The sequence below is a fragment of the Esox lucius genome, chromosome 17 (assembly GCF_011004845.1).
Source record: "Esox lucius isolate fEsoLuc1 chromosome 17, fEsoLuc1.pri, whole genome shotgun sequence".
Taxonomy (NCBI): Eukaryota; Metazoa; Chordata; class Actinopteri; order Esociformes; family Esocidae; genus Esox; species Esox lucius.
In genome coordinates, this window is record NC_047585.1 from 39,731,678 (window position 1) to 39,744,184 (window position 12,507).

Here is a 12,507-nt window from a genome sequence, read left to right on the forward strand (position 1 = left end):
ACGTGTTCAGAGGACGGTCTGGGACACCTCCGTCCTGATGTTTGGTTGAAGCTAGTTCCATTATCGAGATGAAAGTTTTGCCTGGTAGCTGGATAGGCTGGAGGGGCCAAGAAACCGGATGTGGCAGAACAGGGGGCTCCGGTTGGAGGTCGGGTTGGGTTTGCAAGTGGCATAATGGGTAGGGTGTGGCACACACCACAACTCCTCCGAAACTACCGTCAGTTTAGTCTCTCTAGATGTTTCGTAACTCAGGCACCAATATTTGCATTGAAGTAGTTTAGCAGGTACTCTTATCAAGAGCAACTTACAGTAGTGAGTGCGAGCATTTCCATAAGGTTTTGGCTGTTTTGAGTCATTTCTCAAACACAAAATGTATTGACTATGTTGCATTTCATTTCTGGAATACATTTTACCAACAAAAAACAACGTCACTTTCATAGTTCCAAGAGTTTTTTACTTTACCACAGTGGCCCAAGTTGCACAAAACTTTTCTTTACAAAATAAATTATTGGATTACATTCATATAGAACAGTCCTGCTAAATCAGACCTACTAAGTAAATATCAACAAAAACTGGATAAACTTTTTTCTGAAAACAATGTGTTTCGGTTTCATTGACACAGATTAACCCTAGTTATAAACAAAAAAAATCTAGCTCAATGGAGATTTCCATATAGCATACACTTCAATACCAGGCGTTTTCAACTATTACCTTACAAGATCCAAACCCTGCTGGTTTTCTGTTGTACCTCATCTTTAATTGCATCCACTTGGGATCCCATGTCTAAATAAAGCCCTGATAAGAGGGCTGAAAATATATTTTTTTGTGGAAGTGGCTTTGAGGTCTAGAGTTGAGTTTGAGGGGTAATGCATATCGTTAGTCTCTCTGAATTCTGCTTTCCATGTACTTTCCTATGAACAAGCAAAAAAATCATTCAAACATGTTAGTCAAATCAAATGAAGTTAGAGAGACAAGGGAGGCATATGTAGCAGGAAGCCTGTCCTGTATATAATTTACCTCGTGCACCACTGAAACAAAATGTACTAGTTTCAAAACCAATTATATTCATCTGTGCCAAATAAAAAAAATTTAAATAGAATCTGAGGTAGATATGAGATCAGGACTTTTTCCTTATACATTTTCATTCATTTAGCACAGGGTTTTCTCAAACCTCTCCTCAGGGACCAGAACTTTTCCGGAGCTACAGTAGCACACCTGATTCAACTTTTGAACTTGTTTTCACTCCTTTGATTAGATTAATCAGATTAGCTAGTTCAGGGCTATGATAAAAATGTGAAATGTCTGCCAGTCCCCAAAGTGAGAATTGAGAAGCATGGATTAACCGTTAGACTACTTCAGAGTGATTCCGTAGTTTGTATGTGTTGAGAGTGAACGACATCCTGCAAAGAGACCCAGGGAGTCATTGGCCTTAAGGGAAAGTCATTTGATACACCTTTTTTCCTTAGCTAATGTTTTGTCTCAACCCTACTGAATCACCCTCAGGCCAGGAAGCCGACAGCTCTGAGGTTACTCCTACGCAAGGGACTGTGGATGTGACACGGGAGGAAGAATAGCAGCCGTCAACACTAGGGATTTCTTTAATTAGCGCTTATCGCTCAGCTTACAGTAACATAGTCTACTTCATTTCTCCCCATCAGACTGTGTAGAATTAGTCTGAGCAGTGTTGGTTTGTCGTGTTCTGACACTTTGTTTGCTTTCACACAGTCCAGACCGGGGTCATTCTCTTTGCATTTTTGTTTTAGAATTCTTTTTTTTCCCCCTGTCCTGAGTTAATCCTTAGTTGAGTAGATACACAACTCCTTCAATACATGGTTGAACTTTACTTAGGTATCAGATCTATTATTTGGTTCTGTCCTGGCACTACACGGCCAAGTCCCTGACCTCATCCACTTAGGCTGTCTCATCCTCTTCACCATATTAATCAAATCTGAGAGGGTCACCAGCTGTGTCACAATGCAATTAAGAAAATTCATTGAAAGCGAATGTGTATTTCAGTGGTCTGTAGATATTATTGTAGATACAGTGGGGAGAACAAGTATAGGATACACTGCCAATTTTGCAGGTTTTCCTACTTACAAAGCATGTAGAGGTCTGTAATTTTTATCATAGGTACTCTTCAACTGTGCGTGACGGAACCAAAGTAATTAATGATTAAGTAATTCATTTGCATTTCATTGCATTATGTAAGTATTTGATACATCACAAAAGCAGAACTGAATATTTGGTACAGAAACATTTGTTTGCAATTACAGAGATCATACTCAGATCCATACTTCTTACGGAGCCACTCCTTAGTTGCCCTGGCTGTGTGTTTCGGGTCGTTGTCATGCTGGAAGACCCAGCCACGACCCATCTGCAATGCTCTTACTGAAGGAAGGAGGTTGTTGGCCAAGATCTCGCGATACATGGCCCCATCCATCCTCCCCTCAATACAGTGCAGTCGTCCTGTCCCCTTTGCAGAAAAGCATCCCTGAAGAATGATGTTTCCACCTCAATGCTTCACGGTTGGGATGGTGTTCTTGGATTTGTACTCATCCTTCTTCTTCCTCCAAACATGGCGAGTGGAGTTTAGACCAAAAAGCTCTATTTTTGTCTTATCAGACCACATGACCTTCTCCCATTCCTCCTCTGGATCATTCAGATGGTCATTGGCAAACTTCAGACGGGCCTGGACATGCGCTGGCTTGAGCAGGGGGACCTTGCATGCGCTGCAGGATTTTAATCCATGACGGCGTAATGTGTTACTAATGGTTTTCTTTGAGACTGTGGTCCCAGCTCTCTTCAGGTCCTGCCGTGTAGTTCTGGACTGATCCCTCAACTTCCTCATGATCATTGATGCCCCACGAGGTGAGATCTTGCATGGAGCCCCAGACCGAGGGAGATTGACCGTCATCTTGAACTTCTTCCATTTTCTAATAATTGCACCAACAGTTGTTGCCTTCTCACCAAGCTGCTTATTGTCCTGTAGCCCATCCCAGCCAGGTCTACAATTTTATCCCTGATGTCCTTACACAGCTCTCTGGTCTTGGCCATTGTGAAAAGGTTGGGGTCTGTTTGATTGAGTTTGTGGACAGGTGTCTTTTATACAGGTAACGAGTTCAAACAGGTGCAGTTAATACAGGTAATGAGTGGAGAACAGGAGAGCTTCTTAAAGGTCTGTGAGAGCCGGAATTCTTACTGGTTGGTAGGTGATCAAATACTTATTTCATCCAATAAAATGCCAATTAATTATTTAAAAATCATACAATGTGATTTTCTGGATTTTTGTTTTAGATTCCGTCCCTCACAGTTGAAGTGTACCTATGATTACAGACCTCTACATGCTTTGTAAGTAGGAAAACCTGCAAAATCGTCAGTGTATCAAATACTTGTTCTCCCCACTGTATCTTGAGATGCTCGTGCTTTCACCCAGAATGTAAAACTCATGAATAAAATATATTATTTTGAAATCAATTCAATGCAATTCAAAATTAAGTGCTCTACTTAGACATTTAATTACTTTTAAGATGATTAAATATTGAGTTGTTTGGCTTTTGGTATGCTTAAAAGGTATGTAGTAATTCAGTTAAAATGTTTCTTTACTACTGTGGTGCATAGAAATGCATTAAAAACATTTAAAAATCAGTCAGAAATATTTTAACCTGCAAGTCTGCATTGTCTGTAGTGCATCTACTAAATATGAGAAATATACAGTAGATGGCATGAGGGAGGCAAAATTCTGAAATAACCTGAAATGTCAAACACCAGAAAAAGATGAGGCAGACACTGATTATAATGTATTCAAGTGTATTTAATTTGTTCTTTTTTGTGATAAAAAGTCAATTGTCACAAATTATGTCAATTCTTTTTTTTTGTTTTTTACAAATAAATCCGGTCACATTTGCATCTGTTCACAACGTTTCCTTCCAATGGCGATAAAAAGCAAAACCAAGCACTGAAGAAAAACACCTGGAAACCTCTAGAACGTAAACCCCTGACAGACGTGATTTTCCTTTACAGTTAGGTGTGTGACGATTGCTTACAGTTGCCTTTACCTCCGCACTCCATGAAACCGTCATGTTGTCTGTTTGTAACAAGGCAATTTAAGTTATGACAACACATTATTAGTCACTTCCATAGCATAAATCACCTTAAAGGAATGTGGTACAACTTGAGCTTCACACCGGAGAGGGACATGGGTATACCCCATTCAGCTGCCATATCAGCCTGTGACAGGTGTTGCACAACAACCACTGATGCACTCAGATGCAACCAAGGTACAGAGGATCCCTAGCAAGCTTCGTTCATGGTTGGTTTAAGCTTTTTACACTATTTCTTTTATTTTTCTTCCTTTTCTTTTCCTTTTCTTTTTTCTATTTCTTAAGTGTAGAAGTCAGTGCAGAAAGATAGAGATGTTAAGCCTTTGTGATGACCTACCACGTATACATTCTGGGTTACATTTCAGTTAGGAATTAGGGGTAGGGTAAATGAGGGGAAAAACACTATTGAGCCTGGGAAAAACGGTGACACTATCATTATGTTCCAGTGACTCTCTACAGAGGCAGTAGAAGTGAACTATATTCTTGGTTCTTTGGAGGGAGGGATTGAAAAAGAAATCAAACTGACGGTAAATGACCAGGTTCACAAGTTGTCCCCCCTTGCCACTTTAATTCAACAGGGATGTATAGCTGTGTGTCTAAGGCAACTGCATAGCACCGAGGATAGTTATAGGTCAGGTTTTTATGTGGAGACTGGTTGAAGGTCTCTAATAACGGTTGCTCCTGCTGCTAGAGGACACGATGGATTTGGTGATGGTGGCACCGCCGCCCAATCCGTAGCTGCTGCCGCCGCTGCTGCTGCTTCGCCCGCCGCCATAGCCGAATCCGCCGGAGCTTGAGGTAGAGAAGTCTGGATACAGGGAGCGGATGGGAATTTAAAATACTGCACAGCTAGAGGAAACTCAGTCCACTTCCAGTGCTCTGTTTATTCATCTGCACAACCAGGCATTGAGCCGGCAGTGGATAAAGCAGGCTCACGTCTAACATGATGAAACAATTAGAGAGTTTAATCAGAATGGTACTTACTGCCCCCAGAGCTCTGCTGCACATGGATTGTTGTTCCTGAACCACCAGAGGAAATTCTGCAAACCGACATGAAAATTTTTAGCAAAGTTTGAATAGCAAGTTTACTAGCATTGCTAACATGATGAGCTAAACATTTCAACTAGCCAGACATCACTCACCTGCTCTCCTCTCCTTCCAGAAGCTTCCTGTAGGTGGCGATCTCAATGTCCAGGGCCAGTTTGACGTTCATCAGCTCCTGGTACTCACGGACTTGGCGGGCCATGTCCTGCTTGGCTCTCTGGAGGGCATCCTCTAGGTCCTTGATACGGTGCTTGGCATCCTTCACCGCCAGTTCACCACGCTCCTCTGCCTCTGCGATCTGAGCTTCTAGATTGGAACGCTTCAGTAAAAGAGTAGCGTCCATTAGCCTGTGCTGTTAGCAAACTGTTTATTAGCAATAGCCTGCATCCATATAATGTAGATATATTTGCAGTTTTGAAGAGACATGGCTCTCACCTGTCCCTTGACGGCCTCTATCTCATTCTGGAGACGAGAGATCATGCGGTTCAGCTCTGCAATCTCAGTCTTGGTTGAGCGGAGGTCTTCACTATACTGCCCAGCAGAGCTCTGCATCTCCTCATACTGATAAAAGTGAGGAAGAAATGTAATTAAATGAATCCAATTTTGCCTGAATGTGATTTTCTAAACCATGGTGATGTGGTATATTTTGCTCTTGAAACCGGACTTGGCGTACCTTCTGCTTGTACCAGGTCTCGGCCTCAGCTCTGCTGCGGTTGGCGATGTCTTCATACTGGGCACGAACTTCAGCCACGATGGAGTCCATGTCCAGGTTACGGCTGTTGTCCATCTCCACCACGACAGAGGTGTCTTTGATCTGGCCCTGCAGCTCACGCAGTTCCTGGAGGACCAAGAGACAATGGAGAGAATCATTTACATTTCAGCCCACATCTGGTGCATTGACTGGCACTATCAGAATGTAATGTTGAATGATAAAGGGGAAACGTCATTGAATGGTTCATACCGCTTCATAGACGGCCCTGAGGAAGTTGATCTCATCCTGAAGAGCATCAACTTTGGCCTCCAGCTCCACCTTGTTCATGTATGCACTATCAACATCCTACAGAGAGACAAAGTGACAGAGTGAGAGAGCGAAAGGTTGTTGTGATGGACTTTTGGTTCTAAGCTCATCAATTATGTAATATCTCTGAAAATAGTTAGGCCAAGACATCATGTTATATCCTACCTTCTTCAGCAGGACAAATTCGTTCTCTACTGAGGCGCGCTTGTTAATTTCATCTTCATACCTGGAGACAAAGAAAAAAAGACAAAGGCGTTAATTTAATGCAATGTCATCACCCTGGATTATGTCGTAGGCTGAGGTTTGACATAAGATATGACTATTGGTCTACATTATATTTGCATTGGACATAAAACCTACTTGTTCTTGAAGTCCTCAACCAGACCCTGCATGTTCTTCAGCTCTCCCTCCAGCTTCATCTTCTCGTTGCCCAGGCCGTCAAGCTGTCTGCGCAGGTTGGAGATGTAGGCCTCGAACATGGCGTCGATGTTGGAGCGGGTGGTGGTCTGATCCTGCAGGAGGCTCCACTTGGTCTCCAGCATCTTGTTCTGCTGCTCCAGGAAGCGCACCTGCAGGGACAAAAGTGAAGGGGTCAATTATGGAAGAAAAATGTATGGATAAATATTGGCATTAATAAATAATTATGTGCAAGGGACAGATAAATAAATGGATGAATCCATGTCTCTTCATCATTTGAGTAGACTTCAGAAGTAAACAATGCATGTGTCCTTCAGTAGATTTTTTTGAAAAGGGTGTGGCCAAATAAAAAACAGACTCTTTATATGTTGACCACATTCAATACAATACAGTAACAGCATAACTGTGTAGCGATATATCACAGCCACACCCTGTCCAAGGCTTTCCTGTAATGTAACTGATGATGACATACAGTAATCTAGTCTGAGAAGTCTGCATCCTGGGAAGTGGGATGAAATCGGATCCCTTCAATAATGTCCCCTAGGAAATGTAGCTCTCATTGTACACCCTGAAAACAAAGCGGTGTGTGGGTATTTATTGGCAAGCCAAAACACATCCAAGTTTTTCCTGCAGGAGTGGCTCACTATATGACTTTCAGGTGTTTTACATATCTCTTATATCTACTATGAGTCATCTCTTTAACCATTTTTCTTACTGAAGGCCACACATTCATTCCAGTCATAAAAAAAAAACTAGGTGTGGTTGATAAACCACAAAAGACAAAGCAGCTAAGAATTTTTTAAAGGGGTGTTTGCTTTGTTCTTTTTGCCTTGCTATCAGAGTTGACTGTCTGCCAGTTAAAGGTGTTCCTTTGTATCATTTATCGCAGCGAAGTCCTATACGAGATGTGCAGGTGTAAATACCTAGCAGCTGGTGGGAACATAGAGTTAATCTTCCCGTGTCAAATACAGTAAGCTAAAGTTGATTTACTACTACTTCACTCATCGTATTCATCTCCCATATCAATGGCGATAGGCACAATGTTCAAGCGGCAGACTTCGGACTCTGCAGCCCACACGACCACACCCCAAAGGTATGGGGGATGGTGAGTCACAGGGCTCCAGAAGCGTCCCCACCCTTGTTTAGATAGGACCCAAAATGACCACCACAGTTGAAAAACCTGGCAAAGGGCTCTTTTCGTAATTTTCGATAAGCACCTCTTGAATGGGGCACTTTCACAACTTTGGTGACAGTTAAATCAGTCATAACCAGAAACAGCCTCAGCACAGTTTCCTAAGCCTTTTCTAAAATCAAAGGTCGTAATTCCTTGACGAGATTCAGCAGTGGAGATAAGATTCACTGCTCCCTTCACTTGCAGTTTCTTCACAGGGGTCGTTTTTTTCAGCAGAAAAAGAAACATGCCTGTATTATGGACAGCAGATTTCTTCAGCTGAACAGCCAGAACCTGCTTTACTGTTAGCATGCTAATTTCTGAGATAAGAGCAAACAGTTACGTGTAGCTCTTGTCTTTTTGGTTTAACTGATAACTACAGTCTGCTATTTCAGACAGAAAAGGCTGTGACAATGTGGATATACAATAGAAGCATTCTGAACAAATCTTTTATATATCTTAGAGTATATTAAGTAAAACAGCATCCAGTTTTTATGGAGGTGAATACAGGGTTTGAAGCAGAGGGTTGACAAGGACTGACCTTATCGATGAAGGAGGCGAAGCGGTTGTTGAGGGTCTTGATCTGCTCCTTCTCGTGGGTGCGGACCACCTGGATGTTGGGGTCGATCTCCAGGTTCAGGGGGGCCAGCAGACTCTGGTTGGTCGTGACAGCTGTGATGTGGGCATTTTGGAATCCCCCACCCATACCACCACCCATACCAGAGCTGTAACCACCCCCGTAGCTAGAGCCGAGACCCCCACCGTAGCCACCGGCGCTGCTGCTGCTGACGTAGCTGAAGCCACTACCTCCACCGAACCCAGGACGGCGGGTAGAACCGATGCTGATCCTGCTGGACCCAGGAGCAATCATGGACTGGCTGGTGAAGCTCTTGCGAATGGTATTTCTACTGACACTCATGGCTGCAGCTGTAGGGTGATGTGGACTCTGCTTTACAAGCCTGGATTATTGTGAGGCAGAGAGTGTCACAGAACAAGGCTGGAGGACGAACAAGGAGGCTTCAGAAGGAGAGTCAAGTCCCTCAAGTGAGGATCTGCCTGACACGGCTTCGGTTTTATCCTACAGCGGGGGGGCGGGGGGTGGGGGGTGGGGGCGGGGCATTTACATGGAACAAGGCGAAGCCAACTTTCACCTGCACTTTCAGCTGCCCTCCTCCTCCCCTTTCACTTGGTTCCCTGAGGCTTTGATGACAGGAGTGGCCCGTCCTGTACGGCCGTGTAGAGATAAGCCTTGACACACCCTGATTCTGGCTTTGCTGAGTGGAGCTGTGAACCTCTTTCAAACCTCAGGGCTGATTGCATTAATGCCGTAAAACGGTGATAACTGGAGATTCTTTATTGCAGTGCCACTAGGTTTTCAAACGCTACAGAACTTAAATAAATGTAAACACAATGTATCGGAGACACACACAAACACACACACACACACACGCACACAACATAAAACATGCACTGTTATGCATCCACGCACATACACAAACACAGAACACACTGACAAACACTAGTCTGCATTTATACACACTCAACTAGTACAACCGGGCCAGCAATAGTCTCAAAGAGAGGGCTCAGTCGGTTATGCTTTGGGAACGTTTTGCTAATATAGTTTGTTAGAGCGGAACCGAGATCAAAGTCTGGTGATGAGCTGCATGAATCAGCGAGGTGATTTGCAACTGTTTTTTAAGTGTTATCATCCTCACTCAGTCTTATTGGGCTTCTGTTCACCCCAGCCTGGAGTTACATGGACAGACAAGCTGATGCTTTGGCGTTTCAGTGAATGTGCGCGAGGGAGTGTCTTCATCCTTGGTCTCCTAGCCAGACTGATCCACTGAGCCCCAGACTCGCTAGAGTCTGTAGAATCGAGTGCTTAGCATTGTCGCCCTGACGACTTGTCGCCCTGGCGCTGCATTCTACCTACTGAGCTACACAGGACTGGACCTGAACAACACACATCTCACCTGAAGTGGACCTTGCAGAACCATTCAGGCATTACGTATGCATCATAAAAATTTTTTACTGCACACATACAGCTCTGGGAAAAAATGAAGAGACCACAGCACCTTTTTCTTTCTTTTCCAAAAAAGCTGAAAAGGAAGGTTTTGGGTGAGGAAGCGTTCAATTTGCAGTGGTCTCTTACTTTTAACCATTCTGTTCCTCACTCAAAACCTTCCTTTTTGACTTTTTTGGAAAGGAAAGAAAAAGGTGCAGTGGTCTCTTGAGCTGTATACACACACACGCAATGTCAGGTTTCTCTCTGTTAGTAACAGAAAATGGTGTTGTGCAAGCCAGGTCCCTGGAGTCTGGGAGGGTCCAGTGACATGCAGAAGTGAGAGGGCATAAGGTGGAATCTGGGATGGTCACAGCAGAGATGGGCTTGGCTATTCAAAGGAATTTGTGCTTTGCATGTATGTCAAGCTGTGTAACAAAGTACCATGCACTAAGAAATCAGTGTCTGTCTGTGTGTGTGTTTGTGTTAGGTGTGTCTACTTTTTACATGAATCAGCCTAAAACAGAGGTGTGTGAATTGATGTGGATCTTCATGTTTTCTAGGCCTCCATGAACCTATAAATAAATCAGGTTTCTGTGTTTGGACTTCTCCATTTTGATGTGTTGGATACAGAGACCTGTCTTAAGTGAATCTCAATAGTGATTCTGTTAGCGATGAGCTATTATTAAATCCTTGAGAGCTTATAGGAGGATTGCATTATTCTACAACTTGATGTAATATGGTTTATTATTCTTCTCTGCAGACTCATTTCAAATCCTGCTGTAAGATAGAGGGGATTGCATCACTCTGTAATTGGGAAAGAGTGGTCTTGCTTTATTTATGCACAATTATTAATTATTTGGTCTAGTTTAGTGCTGTAAAACATCTTAGGAAAATCATTAAGTGATGCAAGCACTTTTGTTGAATTTGTCACCAAATCTTGCTTCAACCCCCCTTGGGGCCGTGTTGCTCAGCGCTGGTGCAGATTGACTCTTTCTCCTGATAAGTCAGTAAATCTGAATCATCACGCAATATGCAAATTTTGTTTCAGATTTCACACAGAGCTTAACTGGAGAGGCCGAGCCAAAGCAGATATTGGGAAGATATTCATGCAATGCTTTTCCTGGGATCAAACTGAACACAGAAATGTTGGTCGATGGTCCAGAGCCACTGCAAGCCCTGCTTGTCTGGTTACTTCCATGTTCTTAAACCACCATTACAGACATCCCCTAACTTTTTAACTATCTTGAAAAACCTATCTAAGTAGTTGGTCAGAACTCTAAAGTGCAACCAGTATGGTCACATGTAATACAGATATGTTAGTGTAGGTCCTTGAGTTTCGTACAGTGGTAGAAAATAACATATGTGGAATGTATGCAGCAACAACACTTCCCTACACAAACTCCTCAAGCCGCGCCCAGCCGCCCCTATCACTCGACACACTTTCAACATAAGAACAGGATGTCTTTCATTAAGGGCTTAACAGACCGAAAAACACACTTGATGGACGGCAGCGCTGAGTCCTAATGGCTGGTGGATATGAATTCATGTTTTCTCTACTACAACAGTTATTTTGTGTTTCTTGTTCATTAGGACCCCTGTGGAAGACAGCCTTTGGAATTCACTGTGTTTGTCTCCTCCATAGTTTAAGACAGAAGTATCTACTGCTTATCGGGTGTCAATATTCTTCATTTTAAATTGTCACGTCACATCCAAAAAACCCTCGGCTAAACAGGAGTTAGTATAGGTTCTGTTGCCACTGTACTCACACAACCACAGGACACCAGGAGGCGAACACACAAACGTGCGTGAGAATGCTGCTCATTGACTATAATTCCATACTAACCCAATTGTTCCCTGTGATAACTTGTAACCAAGCTCAGAGCACAGGGACGTTTTGATTGGCACACCTCCTCCTACTCACTGATGCTTAACGTAGAGGCCCGACCAATGGGTGTGACCTCAGCCCTGAGCTCTGCCGCCGGTTCACCCACAACCGCATGGCCCCGCTCAACTCCACACACCACCACACACCACCACACACCACCACACACCAACACACACCACCACACACTACCACACACCAACACACACCACCACACACCACCACACACCAACACACACCACCACACACCGCCACACACCACCACACACCACCACCAGGCCATAACAACATCCCAGCATGTCCCCAGGGCCATGCCCACCCAACCAGGAAAAAAAAAAACTCCCACATCGCACGTCCTTTGTTATTACTATATTGTGTCTGTTCATTCCTCATCTTTATTATTACATTTACAATCTTTTCTCCAAAATCAACAAGTAGGGGCTTGCAGGTGAGCACTTTGTTAGCTGTTAATACCGTGTGACAGTTTAATTGATTGTCACACCAAACAATAATAATAGCCGACTATTGAGGTCAACTATAAATGTGTCAATGGTTTGCAAGTCAAATTGCCATGTCGATGGTTTTTAGTTGATTTGGAAATATTGACATTTCCCCAAAACAATAGCCAGTGGTGGCTAAAGATAGTTGGTGTTGTTTTCATCCCATGACTACTTCCAGTGCGAAGAGCCAACATCAAGTTGTAAAATGCTGCCATTCTCCTTTAATATAGAGAGCTGTCTCCCAAAAAGAAAACAAAACGGAGTCAAATGCCAAAGACATAAGTATGTTGTTAAGCCTTCTGTTGGAGCAATTAAAGTGAATGGATAATTGAGTGCAGCCTTAGGGAAGAAAAGTGCTCTCAAGCCTACA

At 43.3% G+C, this 12,507-nt stretch overlaps 1 protein-coding gene across 1 annotated transcript; it reads right to left on the reverse strand.

Annotated features, from left to right (window-relative positions):
• Positions 1-3,790: 3,790 nt before the first annotated feature.
• LOC105024771 (keratin, type II cytoskeletal 8-like) lies at positions 3,791-8,691 on the reverse strand. Its single transcript, XM_029114171.2, has 9 exons — positions 8,292-8,691; positions 6,523-6,731; positions 6,328-6,388; positions 6,106-6,201; positions 5,818-5,982; positions 5,580-5,705; positions 5,243-5,463; positions 5,085-5,140; positions 3,791-4,908 (listed from the first exon to the last, which is right to left on the reverse strand). The coding sequence occupies exons 1-9, from the start codon at positions 8,667-8,669 to the stop codon at positions 4,766-4,768; spliced, it is 1,455 nt and encodes a 484-aa protein (XP_028970004.2). The 5' UTR covers positions 8,670-8,691; the 3' UTR covers positions 3,791-4,765.
• Between the last annotated feature and the right edge of the window lie 3,816 nt (positions 8,692-12,507).

What these genes read in the sequence shown, in the direction of transcription:
- LOC105024771 (XM_029114171.2), bottom strand. Translation starts at nt 8,669, where the DNA reads ATGAGTGTCAGTAGAAATACCATTCGCAAGAGCTTCACCAGCCAGTCC. An exon ending in CTGGAAGGAGAGGAGAGCAG is followed by an intron (nt 5,141 to 5,242) that starts GTGAGTGATGTC and finishes GTCGGTTTGCAG; the next exon opens with AATTTCCTCTGGTGGTTCAG. An exon ending in GCAGCAGAGCTCTGGGGGCA is followed by an intron (nt 4,909 to 5,084) that starts GTAAGTACCATT and finishes CCCTGTATCCAG; the next exon opens with ACTTCTCTACCTCAAGCTCC.